The 21,335-nt window shown below is 37.8% G+C and overlaps 2 protein-coding genes across 2 annotated transcripts in view; one reads left to right on the forward strand and one right to left on the reverse strand.

The window, feature by feature from the left end:
• The window catches only part of LOC139732267 (polyamine-transporting ATPase 13A3-like), a 48,553-nt gene extending 46,280 nt beyond the window's left edge, over window positions 1-2,273 (forward strand). The window contains exons 24-26 of the mRNA XM_071643139.1: window positions 415-563; window positions 1,127-1,215; window positions 2,076-2,273. Coding sequence (XP_071499240.1) covers window positions 415-563; window positions 1,127-1,215; window positions 2,076-2,273 — 436 coding nt within the window. The remainder of the gene's footprint in view (window positions 1-414; window positions 564-1,126; window positions 1,216-2,075) is intronic.
• A 9,569-nt stretch (window positions 2,274-11,842) lies between these two features.
• Window positions 11,843-21,320, reverse strand: LOC139732239 (large ribosomal subunit protein eL22). The gene is made up of 4 exons (XM_071643115.1): window positions 21,292-21,320; window positions 18,773-18,895; window positions 13,088-13,209; window positions 11,843-12,242 (listed from the first exon to the last, which is right to left on the reverse strand). The coding sequence occupies exons 1-4, from the start codon at window positions 21,298-21,300 to the stop codon at window positions 12,098-12,100; spliced, it is 399 nt and encodes a 132-aa protein (XP_071499216.1). The 5' UTR covers window positions 21,301-21,320; the 3' UTR covers window positions 11,843-12,097.
• Window positions 21,321-21,335: the final 15 nt, after the last annotated feature.

Below are 21,335 nucleotides of genomic sequence, written 5' to 3' on the forward strand. Positions count from 1 at the left end.
TTGGATTCCATCGGAATTCAAATCCCGATGGAATCCCATTTTCTTTGCTCATTCTCCCACATAAAATATAATCAAACATGTAAAAAACATGTGCAAAACTCTGAGACACATCAGACTACTTTTAAACTTTGTGTGGAAAGCATGAGACAAAACATCAGACAGTCACAAAATATTGCACATACTCATGATGTGCAATCCGCACACTTACAATTTCTGCAATATTCTCACATTCAGAGCTTGCAATATGCTCAAATTTCAAGTCGTGGACCAGCTTGGAAGCTATTCTCCATGTTTACAAAATTTGATTCAGCAAGCGGTGCTTTGTACAGTAATCACAAAATGATTTCTTGATGTAATGTGTGTGTTACACTCTGTGCTGCTGCATTTCAAGATATGTATTCTCTGCCTTGACAGGTACCACCCACCCGAACGGGACGAGGATGGCATTACGGTCACCAGCTACGAAGGCACGGCAGTCTTCGTCCTTTCTTGCTTCCTCTATCTCAACTCGGCCGTCGCCTTCTCTCCGGGAAAGCCCTACCGCCAAGAGCTCTACACCAACTGTAAGTTGGGACTTTTTTGATCTAAATTTCATGGCCTTCGCTTTGTCCAGGGCAGTGCAAAGTCTTACTTTGAGACAAAGATATTTGATTCTTTTAACAAGCAAGACAGGGTCTTTCTGCCCGTTCAAGTATGATTAAGATAGGGAAGAAGAAGATATCAGTGAACTTTTGGTGGCACTATGCAGCATAGATGTCGAAAGAACAATCAAGCATGGTGTTCTTGTTGCTTTTCATCGTTGAAGAGTTGAGATGCCAACTGTTAGTTTTGTGCATTATTTTGTACTTTTTTAACCAAGACTATTGCAGATTTCATGGAATATACTATTGTCCCAAAGTTGTATTACTGCACATGTCTAATGCAGGAAAGGTAAAAATACTGTTTTTCCACCAAAATATGCCTTTGTAACCCTCGGAATACTGCAGTACTGTTTAAAAGGTCAACATCTCTTGAAGAGGAAAAGCATTCAGTGACAGACACAATCGATAGAGACAGGACGTGTGGATTCCTGAACAGCAGACCATGTCCTTATTGCATTGCTCTATGTATTCTCTTCATCTTGCAGGGCTGTTCTTGCTGTCTCTGATCATCATGTACACCATGACAGTGCTCATCCTCTTCCACCCACCGCAGTGGCTGCGAGATCTCATGGAGGTAAGGAGACGTGTCACAATTTATTGCAAATATGCTCGTGGTGCAATCTTCACTTAACCCTTTAGCAACTGAAGATTCCGTACATAATGGTATATTGTTCCCTAGAAGGTACAGCAATGTCACTCTCATTTTGACAATTTTCAAAATTGTGCAAAATAGCTCACAGCGTGTTTATTTACATTGTATGTCTATAATAAGTTATGTTTATTTAGCCTATTAAGACTTTACCAAGAGAATGGCGTGTCACAGAATAAAGTCTGACATACTTTCGGTGGCCTTAGACCTCTTTCAAATAGCATAATTATATATTGTATATGAAGCAAAAAAAAATGGTAAAGCATAAAACTATCCAAAGTAACCAACAATCCAGAATACACTCAAATTCGCCTTGTGTCTTTTTGATTGTGCCAAAGTTACTATTGGGTGGATTATTCTTACTTCTGTCCAAAGTAACACACATTAGTTGTATACTGATGACATGCCACTTGTCAGCTGGTGCATAGGCAGGAGCTATCTCACACTCAAGAATTATGATTAGTTAGGAGTTCCACTCATGGTTGTTTCCAATGATGTGCATTTTCATTCCCCCCCCCCCCCCCATCTTAGTTTTAATTGTAAGCTGAAATGGAATTGAATTTTGTCGTTTACATCATACCCTGGGTCAAAACCTGCTGTACATGTATTGTGGGGTATGTTCAGTGACTGTCCTTAATAGGGCCTACCATGATGATAAAGAAATGTGCTTTGTTCAACAACAAAAAAAAAAAGGAGAAAGAAAAACAAGATGTATTATTTCTTTGCAAAATTGTGTACAGGTGATTTAGGTAAATGATGATGGTGCCATTCTGTGTATCTTGCAGATTGAAGATATTCCAGACTATGCCTACAAGGGGATCATTCTTTCTTTCGCCATGGCCCACATTGCCATGGCTTTCATCATCGAGCTCGTGCTGGTGCCGTGGAAGGGTCTCATGCGCATTGTGTCGTGTCGGCGCTGCCGGAAGACCTCCCTCACCTCCTTCCAGCAGCTCCAGATGGACGACATGCGGTCGTTATGACAACGGCCAAGGAGTTTGCAAAAAGTTTTCGGGAGGGCGTTCCCGTCGGTGCTTCTCCCGCACCGGAAGGTGTACCCACCTCTCTGTGACATCAAATTTGCATTTCATCCACCTTTTTTGCATGGAACAATGTATAAATGTAGATATATTTCTCTTTTTTTACTCGATGCTATGAGATGATATTTCTCCACTATTTTTGTTTTTCATTACCAAGCAATGGCATTAGATTGTGTGGACCATTTACCTGTGGTATCCAGGTCCCTGTTGTAAAAAAAAGAAAGAAAAAAAAAAGACGCAACAAATATCAGTCAGAAAATCAAGCCTAAGTCGGGTACCAGACAATCAGGGGGGCATTTCATGAAGGAACTTGTCGGATAAAATATCTGACAAGTCAATTATATCTGACAAGTTTTGAGAAATTCTTTAGTCTGATTGGCTGATTTCTCAGAACTTGTCGGATATAATTGACTTGTCGGACATTTTATCCGACAAGTTCCTTCATGAAATGCCCCCCAGAATTGAGTATTCAGAGACCTATGTTTGATTCTGCTGACTTATCATTGATTGCATCTTTTTCTGCAACAGAGCCCTGGTTTGTTACTTGGCCAATGGAGAAGATATATTTTCTTTTCAGCATGATCATGTCGTTGCCATCATCTCTAGCATATTAACTGATGTTGTACAGATATTGCATAAATCTATGATTGTATGTAATTGACAGGGTTCATCTGTCAGGTATGTATAATAGAGAAGGGCTGTGTGGTGCCATTAACTCTCTCAGCCTTGCTGACTAAATTATTATATGTAATGTCAATGGGATCCCAAGCTGGTGATCCTGAGGGGGTTAAAGGTAAAATATAGTTTCCACGTGCCTGCCAAAACTATCATGTTTTTGCTCTAAGATAGACGCATACGCATAAAATAATGCTGTGATAACATGGTTTTTAATTAGGTAACAATGAAAAACATGAAGTGTATGCCAAAAAAGGTACATGAAAGGTATCATGGTTGCTATGTAATGTTTTATACTAGTAATTGATTTCAAATCGGGCCATAAAAGTATCCATCGATCTTCCGCGCAAGAGTGAATCGCATACAGTTGTTGGGAATTACTAACTGCTACTGCACAAATGATCATCATGTGATATTTTACATATTCACTTCTAAATGGGGAGAGCATTAGATCATTCATTCAGGGATGAAACTTGTGTTCTACGGTCAAAACTGTTTTTTACTACACTTCTGATCTCGAGATAACTCCTAAACAACTCATTATCCTGGCAAATTGCATCTGCAGGACAAGTTACTCGGTAGACCCTTTTGAAATATTGGAAGCAAATTCCAAATGGTGGAAGATGAATTTCTTAGCTCTTCGTAGAATTACGTTTTACCTTTAAAGTGGGTTTGCAGGTGCCTATCTGGGAGTGTCTTGCTAGTAGGTGGTGTGAACTGACAGACTGAATACGGCCCCCTCAAGCTTCCATTCTGAAATCTGGTTTTTGCCTTTAATCCTTCATTTTAATGTACAGTCAGGCATGTGTATAACAGGCACTCCAGAGGGAAAACGTAAAAGGTGGCCTTAGTTCACAGGTGGCCATTGTGGACAGGTTGATGACAATTTGAGCCAATTTGATTTTGATCAATTAATGTTTGTAATACATATCAGCCATCTGAAATAGGAGTGTCGTGAAATGTTACCAGCTACCTGATCTTCGAAGTATTCCAAGCGGGAAAAAAAATTGTATTAATTTCATTACCTCAAAATTTACAATGGGTTGGCCTCCCAAGGGATTAATGAAAAGACAAAAGAATGAGATGTGTCATATATTTGATTTCATTTTATACTTCTAGATAACCATTTGGGCTGGTCCTAACAAAGCAAGCTGTAACAAAGGTTGTTATAAGTGAAAGCAAAGACGAAAGAAAATATCTAGCTGAAAAAATTAATGAGAATTAGTGTGCTAACAGACAGTGCTTAACTTGCAATCTGTTGACACCGTACGCAGTGAAATTTTTGCTAGGTAGACAAATTAGTTGCTGCCATGTGCAAGAACTTCAACACGCGATTTCTCCATGGGGAGGTTTGAAGCTGCCACATAATAAAGAGATGAAATACCTGTAAACAGAAATGAATTGAATTCATTGCTCGGCTGCATCCCATAGTGACAGATCAGGATGGTTTGAGTGAGCTCATCCGTGTAACATCAGCACATATTTGTAGCAACTGAAATGGTGATGAAACGATACTGCCATTGGACATAACTAGCCACACTGGTTCAATCAGTAGTTACTTGTGTGTCAAGCAGTATTCTATGCAAGTTGTATGACGTTATCCTCTAAATATGAAGATTTCTGCCATGACATGCCATTGGAAAGAATGCACAAACAAATTGTTGGAAGTGTTGATGAGCATCTTTAAAAATTTGATTGTCATTGATTAATGAATGTAGAAGGAAGCAAGCAAACACTGTATTAGATATATTGACTTACAACCTTCTGCCTCTCAAGTTGTCAAAATCATGGTTGCACTTTAATCTAGTTTTAAACAGCAAATATCTTGAATCTCTCACAATGTTAATTGCAATAATTTTGTTTTTTAATGATTTGGCTGCCATGCTGCTAAACGTGGCAAAAAATCAACTCAGCTGTAGATTACCCTTCATTTCATGGGAAATTGGATTCACGATTTGCCAATATGTTCAGTGTATTCATGAATTGCACAACTAGTGAGGAGTTTTGTTTTGTTTTGTTTTGTATTGTATGAAGAAGGTATTTCAAATCAACATTGTTACATTTCTTCTGAGGCTGTAAAGGGAAAGAGTGTCAAAATTCTTCCCACTCTTTTCTTTTTTCTTCATTCTGTCTGTGTGTGATGGTCTCTACAAAAATTCACACCTTGTTTTCTCTTCTTGTCTTGGTCCCATAGATGAGACTGTGCTATTAATAACATTGAAGTTTGTGTGTGTATTGAGAATTGTTAACAAAAAGTATCTGCTATATCCAGAAACATAGTTAACAAAGTAAGCTTGTACTCTGTAGAAAAAAAAATTAACAATTTGCACAGTAAGAGCATTATACAAGTATGATGTAGTTTTGATAGAGTAATTGGCCTGCATGCATGCCATGGCACATAATGTTTCAAAGGGGCACTTCTGCGGTGTTGATAATTCCTTTACCGTAACCTTACTGTGTGGCCTTATTTCAATCTGCACATTCACACGGAGATCACGGCATGTCATTAATATTTCTTTTTTTTGGGGGGAGGGGGGGGGGAGGTACCCACCCTTTACCCCATCCCTACAATTAAAAAAAAACACCAAAAACAATGCCTTAGCATAGGGAGTGGTATGATATATCCAGCTAAGATATGATAACTATCAAAGATCATAGATTTTTTTTTTAATGGATCAGTGTTGACTTAGTGCAATGAAGGCAAATGCTACTATTTTGCTGAATTTTAGAAACATTTTTCCTTTTTCTTTTTTGAAACAGTGATGGAAGAGAGAGAGGAGGGTGTGTACTCTTTCATTATAGACCTTAAAATTATGATATGGAAAGGAAAAATCATTGCATATGAAATAGTTTTGTTTTATTTTTCTTTCCTTCTTTTGGTGCCACTAAATTTCTCAGGGATATGAGGTGCTGCTGTTTGCAGCAAGTTTTCGAAGATTGAATATTTTGTTTTCTAAAAAGTTATGGAATTTTTGTAAATTTATCTGGTAAAAATGGTCTTTCTCCAAGGATTTCAAATGTATATTTATAATTTTTTTTTTAGTGGCAGATTCTTGTGGATTCAGAGCTGAAATCATGTTCTTGCAAAGAAATTTTCATTAGTGTTTAAAGCACTTTGCCTCAATGTGGTAGGCAGTGGCAATTATCTTTTTTAAATCTTCAATTAAATTCTTTACTTTTCCCAATTTGACATTGTTGCAATTGAATGAATTGACGGTGCATGAAAGGGTGAACATCTTTTCGTAAACAAGCCATTAATATTATGAAATTTGAGGCATTCTTCATAAGGAGCATTAAAACTGGATGTTTTTGACTTTCATTTGTATACATTTTCAGCATTGTTGTCTTTATGTAACCAGATTTTCATGTCCTTTAACCACAGTTGACCAGTACCTGTATACACAAACAGACCAGGTATATTGGTCATGCGAGAAAGATGGTAATCTGAATACAAAGTACCATATATGTGGAATTTCCCTGGAAAGAAAAAAATGTATGTAGGCATTACAATACATTGTACTCTCTTGAATTGGCGCTCATTATACCAACTCTATTTGAAGAAAGTATTTTTCCTTGCCCCAAATTCAAAGGTACTTCGTATTTCTATTGTTTATCTGACCCTGATATAACAAACTTTTGATATACATATAAAAAAGTGATAACACAAGTTCTCTGTACATGTATTCTGAATACAATGCCATGAGTGGACCATGATGTTCTTTGGACCATCAGCTGTCCTCAAACAGAACATATTTTCTGTTTTTTCAGCAAGTCCGAATCAGTGTTGAGGCACATTTAAAGACACATAGACCCAGTGGTTGCAGGGGCGCTGTTGGATGATACTGCCAATCACCGTTAGCATGATACAAGGATTGCTGAAGTTGAGATGTCATCAAGAGTAAAGCGCGTGGGTGTTGCTCGGTAACATTGCCTTTGTCGTCTTCTCTGCGCATCACACAGTCTGTGGTGATGCCAGGGTGTGTGTTTTGTAGTATGACGTCACAGAAGAAGTTTGCTAAAGCTGTCATCATCAGCCAAATCATGAGCCGAACTGTGATCGGACCACTGACTACAGTGGATCAGACTTCTTCGGACTCGTGGAAATGGGTCAAAGCGTAAGCGCTGAAGAATAGTTGATAGCATAGGTCTCTGTAAGAAACATGTGCTTTGCGCCCGCGTGCGTATTCGACTAAACCACCGGGTCTATGTGCCTGTAATACATATGAAGGTAAGGTCACAACCAAGAAGTACAGGAGTACAAATGTGTGGAGCATGTGTCACCACAGTCAAAATAGTGCCTGGGGAGTGGAGGCATAGAACTAAGCAAGCTGCTAGACGCTACTGTATACGCCAAATATTTTGTGAGGTTTTTTATTTTCTTGACTTTCATGAGTTGGGTAAATTCACAAAATCAAAGACATGCGAAAGTCACGACTCTCATCCCGATATGAATGCGACACACACGAATACATTTCTCCGTTCAGTATACTCCACAATAGCGAATTTAACCACTCACAAAATCATTGGGAAGTCCCGATTCGCGAAAATTTAGACTCGCTAAATATATGGCGTAAACAGTACATTTTCACTCGCCCGAGAAAGGTCCACAAATCATGTACCCATGACATCTGGGACTTTTAGTTGCAGCAGTAGATACATGTAATTTTTGTAATGTTATTTTTTAAATGTTTTTTTATTGTGTTGACAAAAAGCAGGAACTCGCACAGTGTCCCCTTTCTGTCCACTAACAAGTGATGCAGGGTATATTACATGTACAAAATATTACATGTACCATTTGTGCTTCTAATAAATCAGACACAGTTAATATTCATGTGCATTAGAAGTTGATAGTGTCATTATTCGTGTGTGTGTGGTCTGTCTGTCTGTGTGTGTATGTGTGTGTGTGTGTGTGTGTTTGTATTGATAAGGTCATTGTACAGTTGTGCTTGGAAAAGATGCAATTTAGATAACATGGGTTCCATCATGATAGGACCTTGAGAGGTCCGGGAACTTCAGTTATCCCCGTTTTCATAAATCAGCGATTTTAGTCTCACCCTTTTACTTAAAAAGTGACAGATGTGGTAATGTCATTTACCTTGTAAGTCTCCAATTGAACCATACATGAATCTTTGCAAATTTCCTTTTGTGATTTTAAATCAGTAGATATAAAATGTATCCTTTGCAATAACAAATAACAAAGGCAACTACATGTTTGTCTGTAAGGGGAAAGAGATTGCTTTTCTAGAATTCATCCAAAACTGTGGCAAAAGTGGGAAGGAATTGCACAAAAAAAACTTTGAAAATAACATTGTACAACATAATTGCATATTGCCATAAATTAGTCATCAAGACAGCAGTATGGCTACACCCAGCAACCAACTACACGTATCTTTGCTGGTGCCATGGCAACTGCATGTAAAACTGAATTCTGGTGAAAAGGGCCTCTTCCTAGGGACATGGTTTTTTCATGTCTGTATGTGTGTGTGTAAGTGATTTTCAGGTATACGAGATAGGAATTTGTCCCGTGTTCGGAAGAATGAGGCGAACCCACACAAGTCGAGGAAGGTGTGCCAGGGAGAATGACACAAACACTGGTGAGGCCCGCAAGTACAGGCATGTAACATGTGCCTCATGTGCGTTTGCGTTGTTCTTCCAGGCACACCTTCCTTGGAATCGCACGCGTTCGCATCATTCTTCCAGGCACTTGACGAATTGTACAATATGTAGTATTGAGCTCAGGGCATAGCTGCAGAGACTCCAACCCCAAGCACCTTCTGATCTGGAGATTCTCCCGCTCGAAACCCCTAGCAAACGGGAGACTCCAAGTTGATGTGTGCGAAGCGCGAAGTTCCTAGGGTTCTAGATGTTCTCTGGTGCTATCTAAGGCTTATTTTTTCAACATACGATAGCAATAAGTAAGAAATCCTTTCCACCGGGAGACACAGAACCAGGGAGGGAGAAATCAAATCTCAAGCGGGAGAACGGGAGATTTTGCAAAAATAGGCTTTCGGCGGGAGATCTCCCGTCGAAAATGGGAGAGTTGGAGTCTCTGTAGCTGTAGAGTATATGGTGATTGGCTGTCAGTCTTGGCACTAGCAGACATGAAGATGCCTCTGTCACATCCTGCAAGTATGTACTGTAAAACTAGAAATATTTGCCTGCAATTTAATTTTGCAAATTTCATGAGCAAAAATTTGTGAAATGAAAATGCATGAAAGTTCTTGTCTACATTCCATGCATAATTAAATACCGGTGGCAATTCACAAAAAATTTGATGCCGCAAAATGGCCATCTGCTCCAATTTTCGAAAATTTCATGCCGTGAAAGAGGCGTTGGCTCCAATTTGCAAAAAGATTTCATGCCACTAACACTTCTTGCTCTCCAGTGCCCTTGTAGGATGCAAAAAAGCTTTGACCTTTCAAGATGTAAATTTATATAAATATAGTCTTTTGAAAAATCACATCAACAGTCATACAAAATCGTATTATCAGTGGTCACAAGAGTTCAGCCTTGTCTACTAGTTTTAGAATTCTGACCAATGGATTACCTCAGAGCATAGTGTCAGACTGGCTGCTGTTTTGTTAATTTGTATTGCCACGGAAGTCCCATGAACAGTTAAATACCAAAAAACGTCAATATTACATACATACACAGTAACACACACACACACACACACACATTCTCAAGGCCTCCCAAAATTTACTTGGTCCGCCATATTCTTGTATGTAGTATTGGCCGAGGTGAGGCTTTAGCTTGAAACTTTTTGCACGATCAAGAGGAATTCAAATCTTTGATGAAAATTGGTCTTGAAATGGTACAGATATCTCAAAACAAAGTAAAACAAAGCGATCCTCATAAAAGTTGGGTCCCACCTTTACTAGGATCGTCTTTGTGGGGATATTTCATCCATTTCAAAATCAGTTTTCATCAAATAAACTTTTGATTTTTTTTTTCAGAAGTATACGCTTTATCATATTTCATAAAGGTTTCTCATTATCTAAAAAAAATCATTACAAAATGTTGGAAACCAGGGGCCCGTTTCATAAAACTTGTCATTAGTGACAACTGCCACATTTCAATGACAAATTTGCTTTCAGCCAATCAGATGCAAGGATTTCAGCAGCTTATCACATCTATGACAACTTGTCAGTGATGACAAGTTTTATGAAACGGGCCCCTGAAGCCCTATCTCATCTCGAACTGTACCATCCTTTAACTCTAACTAGGCCGGGCTATTTAGGTAGATGATAGAGCTGGAGGGGCCTCCCAGGCCCCCCACCCCCCCCCCCCCCCCCCTCCAGATCTCGGCCGTCGACCGCGCGATCGCGACGAAAATTGGCACAAACATTGCCTATGACGTAATCTAAAGTACTAGTACCATGAAGTTGATTTTTTTTTTTAAATCATCATTTATGCTAATTTATGCATGATGCATGAAATCAGACAATTTGGTATAAATCACTAAATAAAGCTCAAAACAGGCACTTTTTTTGTAAATATTCTTTTGAGTGTCCGTAGCAAATGTAAGAGAAAAAATTGTGCCGTCAGAAAAAAATTTCGTAAGTACATGTATTTTATTGTTTTTTAAATTTCTTATTTCTTTGTTTTTTTTACTTTGTTTTTCATTGTTTTTTCGATGAAATTTGTCCGCGACATTGTTCCAATCCAGAAAATATGTTATTGATTTTAATCAATAAAACCCCAAATAATCATGCTTTTATGAAATTTGCCCAAAATCAGTTTGCATTGAAATTGTACACAAATTCACGTTTTTTAGCAATTTTTGGTCCGACATGCAAGTGCATATTTATGTGCAACTTCGGAACCGTGCGCCTGGGCATCGCAAATTTGGTGTCAAAAGATGCGGGAGACTCAAAAGAAAAAAGTCATGAAACGTCGCGGCGACAGCTTTTCACGACAGCGATACATCGCGCGGAACGTCGGGGGGGGGGGGGGGGGGGGGGGGGCCTCCAAAGCCCCCCTATAATTCCTACCAATCATATCTTCCAAAAGATAAAACAAACAAGGATCCATTCACATACAATGCCATTATGCCTTGTATCTATTTTTTGTTGTTGTTGTCTAAATGAAGATATACAATTGTATGTATTCCTTATGTATGCATGTTGTGTCCACATGTGTTTTCTATGAAGTTACTGTTGCAGGCAAGTAAAATGGTGTAAAATCAAACACACACACACACACACACGCACACACACACACACACATTTCACTATGAATTCAGAAAGATTTTTCAGAATGAACTGCACTTATCACTATGATTCAGATCTTCACAATGACTTTTGACAAGACACTTGTTTGATGCTTCACACATGCTTTTTCTATGAAACTTCCCAACAACCCAAATCTCATTGCAACTGATTGACAAATTGCCCTACATAAACATAAATAAGCATTGAATTGATCAGTGTTTTAGTAGTAGCCATGATAAAAAATCATGGGCATACATACTTGAGCAGGATTCGAACCTACGACCTCCTCATCACCGGACAGGCGTCATCTCCACTAGACCACCGAGCTTTCGCCAGACAGTAAGTGTTGGTTCTAATCCTTATAGCATGCAGCGGGTACTGCCTAATTATTCAAATTCATGAAATTTGATGTCGATTTATTTACATCGATATAGGGCAATTTGTCAATCAATTGCAATGAAAACATCTCAGCGGAATATGGATAAAAATAGAAATATAAGGAATGAGTCCTGCAAAATCATCAGGTATCTCGGAAGTATGATCTATTGATAGAGATGAATTGAGAATCTTGAAGGCATACTACAAACTGTACAATAAACAGCACAAACAACATGACCAACAGAGTTTTGTGCAAATTGATGTCATTTATTCACACTTGTGTGGTTCATCGCCGAAGCAGCCATTGAATGACATGTCATCAGGTATATAGCCATTGTCAAAACATAACTCTGTCACCCTGTCCCTGAGATCAGTGCTGTGTTGTTCTGTTTACAGCAAATGGAGTCGGTGACCACAAGACATCTCAGGAGTATCAGATCGTCGACACTCTTTACGTTTGACCATTGCCTCTGTGATGGACCAAGGCGAACGGAATCGCGTCTAAGAGTCGTCTTCCTCTTCCTCGTCATCCTGGTTGATCTGGAAGTAGCGCAACTCGTAGGACTCCTTGTTGGCGGCCACGACGCGCAGCCAGTCACGCAGGTTGTTCTTCTTCAGGTACTTCTTGGTCAGGTACTTCAGGTACCTGTGTGTGACGATAAAAAGTTTAAACCGTGACTGCAGACATCATGGTCTGTGACCTGGAATGTGCTTGGAAATTCTCTGGCATTGTGCACATTCGTCATCGCATATCATACAATGAACATCATCATCGCTTACTTTATCTGCGAACAGCAAAATACAGTCAACTTCGCGTAAGTCCATCTCTCACAAGTCAAAATGTTGGCGAAGTCAAAGAAAAATTCAACCTCCTATGGAAATAAACATGTGTTAGATCTGTTGTGTACTTGCAATAGGTCAATATTTACAAGACTGTGTCCAAGGATTTTCTCCGACCCCTTGGAATTCAACTCGGAAGAAGTTGACTGTAAGTGACACAACTTTGCATGATGCCATCAGTTATATACATTTCTCCCTCTTTTCTCTGCAATTTTGTTGCTACTTCATTCTAATATAGCTTGCCTGTCAAGATTCCCCTTTTGATGCAGTATGAATTTCCTGCAAATACTACTGAAGTTAAGATGGGCTTCAAAAATAGAGCCCTCTTTTGCAAGCTCTCCCATTTATATCAACTTCTATCTGGAGATGCCATGTGGTATGAAAACAGCACAAGACCAATTTAACCTACCAATTAGATCTCGGGAAGGGGGGGGGGGGGGGGGGGTTATGAAGCCCTTCTTGATTTTCAGCACTATTGATGAAATGTCAGCTTCGTCATGACAAGGCTCATATTTGCTTACCACAGAAGTCATATACTTATACTTCAGTCTAACATCCACTCCTACAAAAAGTGTAAAAAAAGAAAGACAATTCAACTGCAATAGTAGTTTAGGCAAAACATGAGCAACAAAAGATAGGCCAAGTACTAACCTCTTTGAGAAGGCAATCTCTGATTGGACAGTGACTTTGCTCTTCTTGCGCTCGATGGTCAGGTTGTTGCCAAAGTTCTTGGTCTTGCCGTTGACCTTGATGCGTTCCTGCAGGAACTGTTCCTGTTTTGTGAGGGGGCCACAAAAGCCAGGGTCCAGTCCAAGATGGGCAGAAGAACAAAGGCAGAGTTGGAGGGAGCTCATTTTAGGGAAGGTGTCCCTAGTGTTTGAGCATGGCTTTGTTTAGGGAAGGAGTCCCTATGTTGGGTCAGGGAATGGAGCCCTGAACCAGTGATGGATTCCAATTAGTTCTCAGGGAATGAAAATCTGCACATTCAGCTCCAACTCATGCACAGAGTAACATTTCTCATCAAACTCAACTCGAGCAAAATGACTGCAGACATCAAACCCAATCTAATATCTAAAGCTAGTGGCAACAGGGCATCACATTATCTTTGAATTTCATCAATTTGCAAGAATTCAGTTTTAGCTCTTTTATCACTCACGAACATAAAGCGCTGGCTCCTAGAAAAATGATTATCTCTCAAAAAGGTCCTATACAAATTGACAAAGATGTATATGGCCATTTTTACAATCATTGGTGTAAAACACGGTTTTGGCACTAATTGGTGTATAACTTTCTTATACACTGACAGATATGCATTATTTTTTCTCATAAACTTACCACCCACAGTGTCTACCTTGGGTACCTTAATGAACTTTCCTCTCTTTTTCTTTCAGATGTGGTATGCACTTACATGCTTGAAATCCAACACTTTTGGTGGATGCACTCTGACATGGTTTTTTTGTCAGACCTAGCATATTAAATTGTTTATTCCTTTTCATTATTTTTGTTGTTGTGGTGATAGACAGGTATCCAACATTAAGAACTATTATGTTTACCAGGTTCTGCTTTGTCTTCTTTAAAGACTGAAATTGTCCAAACTTTATGTTTCGGAGGTGACATTTTCCGTTAACAATTAACCCCTCTTTTGAGTTAGCTCTTGCTCACAATTATAAAATTCAACTTTGCTAATTTCCATCAAAACAGAATAGTTATCAATCTGACTTAACTTCGATCCAAAGATTATTTGATTCAAATAGCTTATCATTTCTTGGTGAGTGTTTATAAATTTATGCAACTTTTCCGTTAACTTTTCTGTTACCTCCGAGACAACAGATTTATGTATTTGATTTTTTTATTCTTGACATCAGTTATACATTACATTTACAAAAATGTAACATATCCCCTCACATTATCTCTGAAGGAAGGTAGTAGAAATATAGCCTGTTATTTTCATTTCGGAGCAATTTACAATTTTCCGTTAACACTTGTCACCTCCGAAACATTCGTCACCTCCGAAACAACAAGCGTAACATATTTGATAATTTCTCGAAGACAAAGCAATTTTGTTTGATTCTGTCCAATTGACAGGAATCTCTTTTGGATGAAAATAGTAATATGGCAACAGGAAGTGAGAATTTTCTAGAGATTAATAAAAGATCTAATAAAAACTAAGAATTACTGTTTCGGAGGTGACAAAACACTGTTAACAAGAGTTTTTGCTCATTTCTATTGAAGAGAAACCATATCATGTACACCAATAGTTTCATTTATTTTAGTAACATAAGTCTCAAAGTGGAAAAATCAACTAACACACTCTCACTCTTATTTTTATTACTATACTGTACGTTTTAGGGCTAATTTACATTTTTTCACTTTTTTAACAAAGAGAATGCACAAAATACACCCATCTGTTGTATATATAATATTGTAATCAAGATCAATTCTCCTGCTTTAGTTAAGTAAACATATAGATGCTTTCATCTTAGAAGCTTGATTTCCAATTTAAGCAATTTAGTTTTGAAGATTTACCAATCACAGCTTTCCATGTAGGTTGCTTTTTCTTGTGTTTCGGAGGTGACATTGTTTGTTAACACCATATTGTTATGTGATAGTGAAAGGCAAGACTTCAGTTCCTTTTCACTATCTATTTACATTTTCAGATACATTTAATATCTACAAAATCATCACAATGGAAGTGACTTTTGTATACCTAGCTCACCAGAATTCCCTTGATACCAAAGTGATACATTTGTACATGTGGCAGTTCATGCATGCCCTAGTCCACAATCTTAAAAAAATCATAAAATAATCAAACTCCTCAAAAAGGCGACATGCCTATAGCTGGTGCACAACTTGTTCTTGAATTCTTAGTTGTTGTTTTTCCATGTACAACGTGGTAATCATAAACAAAATTATGTGATTTTTTTAAATAAAATATGACAATAATTATCACATTTTCCAAGTTGAACCAACTGTTTATGACATTGTATTTTTTAAGATTATTTAAGTTATCTGACAACTAAAGTGAACAGAGGAACAAGTCCCCAGGACTGGAAAGGGAAAGATCCAAAAACAAGATTTGCAGTTCTATCTCCATATAATTTTGATGACGTGTTAACCTTCTTTTGTTATTATGTTTTATCTTAGAATTTGGCTTTAAGTACTGGAATTTCAAGGGGAAAAATGGTTTCTTAAAGGACAAGTCCACCTTCATATACATGTGGATTGAGTGAATGCAACAACATTAGTAGAACACATCATTGAAAGTTTGGGGAATGGGACAATCCATTCAAAAGTTATGGGGTTTTTTAAGTATCTATGCAATCACTGCTGGATGAGACGACTATGACAGTGTATGATGTCACGTGCATACAGCGATATAAAGAAAATATAAGTGAATATCACAAAACTTTACCTTTTGAAAAAAGTGCACATTTCTTCAACTTGCTACTGATGTATGTTAGGGCAATATTATTCACCCTGCCTTCCAAAAGAGAGAAGTCAAGTGTTCTTTTGTTATGCAAGAAAAGTGAAAATATGTTGAATTTTCTTGATACTTTCTCTATATCCTTGTACACGTGTGACATCACAAGCTATAGAAGTCTTCTCATTCAGCTTTGACTGAGCAGAAACTTCAAAAATTCATAACTCTGGGACGGATTGCCTTATTTTCCTCAAACTCTCACTGATGTGTTTTACTAATATTGCTGTATTTACTCAACCCTCGTGTCTATTGAAGTGAACTTGTCCTTTTTCGGTCCCTTATAGGGTTATTTGAGACCAGTTTGTGTCCGGGACCTTCTGTGAAGTTGATGGGTAAAATTACTGAACAAAAAAAAAATTTCCCCATAAGTTCACACAAAAGCATTATGCTGCTCTCTTCAGATTGGAAACACAAACTGTTGTCTTAACCAAACTGTAAAAACTTGCTAAAGATTGGTATGAATTACAATCTAAAACAAAATATGAGCTGGTATCCACTATCATGAAAGAGAATATAACTAAACAAAATAACAAGTAAGAACTGAAAGAAAGAGCTTATATTTGAAAATTAAAGCCATGAGGAAAGACATGAATGTACACAATATATTAGTTAACGCCTGAGAAGTTGGGTTGTCTCTGTGTTGTGTCACCTCCAAAACAATAAAATGATTCTTTCTTATCTTATACTTTTTACTCTCAAAAGTGACTAATATATATGATTTGCTGGTAATTTTCAAGCAATTCAGAAGGATACATAAAATATATTTTAGTAATGTCAACAGTTTAAATGAATCTGGTATATAGAAAATTTATCCCAGATGAACCAAACACCTTTCACCAGTATTATAACATTTGTATGGTGGCTATCAAGAATGAAGAATTCATGAACATCCTTGAATTAATCTATTTATAATACTATGTGCAAACAAAAACATAATACAAGTCAAATAAGAATTTTTTGCTTTTGGCATTCATAACCTATGTCCCCACCAAAAAATTACAATGGTACCCTCTGCAACGATAACTTTAAAGATAGTGAATCAATCTAAAATACAATTTGAGGGATTAAAACTATAACTCATTGCCCACACCTTACAGAAAACCCCATTCAATTTGCTTCAGAGGTCAAAGAGAAATGAGGATTTTTGTAGAGCATGTCAGGAATCCCTTCCCTCCAAGTTCTGTATATTGTGTTTACACATTAATATGCAGTTCCAAGAGCATCCAAGTGCTAAACTTGGAGGAATCAGACTCCTGACATCCTTTATAACAATCCACATTTCTTTGAGACCACTTAACCAAATTGACTGGGGCTTTCTGCAAAATAAAGCTTTAGAAGATGTTATAATTTAAGACCCCAAAGTAGATTTTAGCTGATTTAATCATATTGGGTGCTATCAATGCAAAAGTCTAATTGTGATTTTTTTTTTTTTGAGGGGGGGGGGGGGGGGGGGGACATACTTTATGAATACTTGAACACAATGTTAACATTGAGTGTCACCTCCGAAACAAAGTTATTCTTCCCTGGTGTTGTGGAATAAAATGTACTGAGAGCAAAGAAACATTACTAAAATGATCTTACACCCTCATTTCAATTTAAGGTAGAAAATGGAATGCCATGTTTCTTCAGGTTACAATATCTAGCTTATGTCCGTCATATTCTTACTGTAAATGAATATTTCAACACAATGTTAACATTGAATGTCACCTCCGAAACGAAGTGATTCTTCCCTGGTGTTGTGGAATAAAATGTTCTGAGAGCAAAGAAACATTACTAAAATGATCTCACACCCTCATCTCAATTTAAGGTAGAAAATGGAATGCCATGTTTCTTCAGATTACAATATTTAGCTTACAACCTTCGTCCAAATGGAAGGCAAACTACCGGTACCCATGCTAATAAATGAAGTGTAAAAAAACACTTGTTCTGTGTGGTTTATCTGCTTGAAACAGGAGTTAATTTCTTGTTCTCAAGTTATAGTTATTAAAAACATTGATAAAAAGAAGAAGTTTTGTGTTATTGTCACTTATTCTAAAAAAAACTGAGTGTTAATATTAATGTCACCTCCGAAACATTCTATTATGTTAACTGTCACCTCCGAAACATCCATGTGTGAAAAATCCAAGATTTAAAGAAATGATTGGAATTTCATTTAACCTACATAGGAAGGTAGCCCTTCTTAAAGACTTGTTATAGTATAGAGTTTGACCTGGCTTGCCCTCCAATAAATAGTTAAAATCTTAAAAATTGCATGTCAATTGGTATTTTCACCAAAAATTTATAAATCTCATGTATTTTTTTTTAATTCACTTTATATTCAACCCCCAAATAGTTTTGATTCACAAACTATATATTGTTGTTAACCATAGAAAACTTTGCATGGTGAAGTTTGACTACAGAGTTTTGTCATTATGGTGCAATTCATGAAAATAAAATTTTGCTTAAATTTACTTCAGGTGTCAGGGTTTTCCTTAAATTACACCAATAACTCTTCAGCTTTAAGGTCTGAAATGTTATTTTTTCAAAAATTTGAATACTTTCCAACAGGAATCAAACAGAATAATGAAAAAATATTTTGTTTGAAATTTTGACCCTCCGAGTACAAAAGTTACACCACTGATCGTAAAAAAGGCCATATACAACCCAGGTTTAACACTAAAATCTCAAGCTTCGTTCCAACACTGATTCTTTTAAGTGTTGCGATATTTGTGGTTTTACAAAACTAGTAAAATAGAGAGCACATTTTTTATTATATCATAGATTGTATTTGGGGAAGACAAATAAGTCCACAACTATATGTTAGCAAAGACACAACTACACCATAGAATCCTGAATTCGATTCATGAAATACTTACGAAGTTTGAAGCGTCCATGATACCATCTTCAACAGGCATGGCACAGTCAATGGTGAACTTCAGTGTCTGCTTCTTCTTCTTGCCCTTGGCCCCGGAGGGGCGGCCACCCTTCTGAGCCGTTTTCTACAAGAGGCAAAAAACGAAATTAAGCATGAGCTGGGAATAAATGGGAAACAGAGGGAAGCAATCATGTTCTGACTTCACATTGATTGGTTTTACCATTTTCACTGAAGATACTTCTCTAAAGCTGAGAATACAAGCTGTGAAATTGAGGTAAAGAGATTTTCATTAAAAAATGAAAATACTGATTCTCGGGTCGGGTTCTGCCACAGAATTCTGTCACACATAAGCATCTTAGTTGCACATTTGGGCGATTTTTCCTCAATCAAGCCCACATGCACTCAAAACGCAAGCTAGATCAAGTTTCAGAGCTTGCTAATATATGCAGTCAGTGCATTCATATTTACAATGAAATATGGTATTTCACACAGGATTTATATCATCACAAAAACACTGTAAAATAACAGAATTCGGTCATTTAAGTTTTTTTTTTTAAAGTATAAGTTTAACTAAAATTATACATACAAAATCATATCAACAACAATGTTTGTTAAATATATCAAACTGCTTTTATCTCAATTTTGATTTCATTGAATACATCATTCAGAAAATCCAAAAATATATCGCTATGATAACCAACCAGAATTTGGCCAATGCGATTAGAATTCAGTAAGGCGATATGTGCCTGGTTCAATGTCAATGCCCTTACAAGGCTGCTGAAAAATGCACTGCGCTAAATCTTGTCGGCACACGGTTGCATCACCGACATTGTGGTGCACATTGGTGACTAAATTCTGGCAAGTCAGCACTTGCATTCAGCCCCTGTAGACTTCTACATTTAGTTACTGCATTGACACATGTAAGAATTTGCTTTTCTTCTGTGTTTTTGTAGATATCATCACTCTGTGATTGTGATAGGCAAAAAATCTTGGAAGAGAACAACATTTCTTCATCTTCAATGCTTTTTCGGCGACCCTGATTCAATAGTTAGACTTAATTCTTGCACACTTTGGAAAAGTTGCACTGATTCTGCACCTTTTTTACAGCAAAATTTGGGATTTTTGATGGATTTTTGGAGGTGAATTAAGGATTTTCCTGTGAAGGACAGTGCCAGTATGTGAAATGTGATTGGCATGGGTTGTGACGATAGAATTTGCTGGCTTGTGGCAAGTGACAAGTGACCATATTCTGGTACAGTGGTAGGTGACTGAAAACTGGTAGGCTTAGGGCCCTACCCTACAACATTTGACTAACGTCAATTGTAAACCATATGGTCGCCTCTTGTGTGTAATTCCTATGCACTTCTGGGTGGGCGAACTAATATCGGCACTGAATTAGTTCGCCACCCATAGCCTGCCACATATTATTAGCGTGTGTGTTATACACACACTTCAATGAAGGAGGCATTGTCAGTCACCGTGTTTGAAAACCTCCCTCAGTCTGCAACCTGATATCCATTCTAAATCAAAAACATCCTCGCCTTAAAAATGGTTTGAACACCTCTTACATATGGTAAAACATATTTTGATTACAATTTTTTGAGTTTTTACGGAGGAAAAAGGTGAATTACGAATGTATTTTGAGAGTGATGAAAATCCGTCGCCCAAGGTCATCTCCGATCGCGGTGCGCGTTACATGCGATGAGAATGTCTGGCGACCTTACCGCTATGGCGACCATACGCTAATTGACGTTAGGGGCCTACAATAATTCAATCGAAAAAAAAAAATTACTAGTATGTGCAAAATTAGGACATCTGTCAGATGCGAGACTGATGAAAAGTGGGAAAAGGGGGGGGGGGAGGACCTCTTGCTGAGGTCGAGGGTCTGGGTGGGGGCCTCATGGGACAACAGTCCTTGACGAGTGGGGCAAGCTTGCAACCCCCACCCTGCATGCGCATTTCCCATACTGAAAGTGAAACTTACAATTACGACTAAAAAGTTGTAGAGCGCATGCGCGCAAAATTACACGATTGTTTGAACTACAGTACACTTCTACTCAATTTACGTTTGTTTTTTTTTTTTAATACATAACTAAGGATATCTTCTCTACACGATCAAGAATCCTCCAATTCCAACTTCTACAACCACCATGCACCACTGCACCATGCACCAACCAACCACCCAATTCCTTTGATCATCCATGCACGCACGCACGTGTGCGTGGCAAGCCTGCACGCATGTCATGTCCACCGCCGCGCTCTCTCACCACATCACGTCATTTAGATTCTACACTGAATATGAATGCCGTACATTGTACGTGGTTGCAAATTCTGCTCGACTTCATTTGACGACACAAATTTATTGCGATATTCTTCATACTTAAATGCAATATTCATACTTCCTTTTGTTGAAATACAATACAGGACATATATCATCTTAACCACAACCAATTTCTACACAAATACGGGTAGCAGTTTTCGTTTAAAAAATCATTCATATTTTGCAGACTTTCCACTCACTCCAGGCATGTTCTCTATCTTCGGTCGAAAAGACCATGCAAGTG

This window comes from Diadema antillarum, unplaced genomic scaffold, assembly GCF_040938485.1.
Source record: "Diadema antillarum isolate AM-2024a unplaced genomic scaffold, OU_Dant_1.0 seq00000407_RagTag, whole genome shotgun sequence".
Lineage (NCBI taxonomy): Eukaryota > Metazoa > Echinodermata > Echinoidea > Diadematoida > Diadematidae > Diadema > Diadema antillarum.

Bases quoted from the DNA above. Each gene is read 5' to 3' on its own strand.
- LOC139732239 (XM_071643115.1), bottom strand. The intron at 13,210-18,772 runs GTAAGTATTTCA...CTCACAAAACAG, and splicing joins TCATGGACGCTTCAAACTTC to GAACAGTTCCTGCAGGAACG. The intron at 12,243-13,087 runs GTTAGTACTTGG...CGTCACACACAG, and splicing joins GAGATTGCCTTCTCAAAGAG to GTACCTGAAGTACCTGACCA.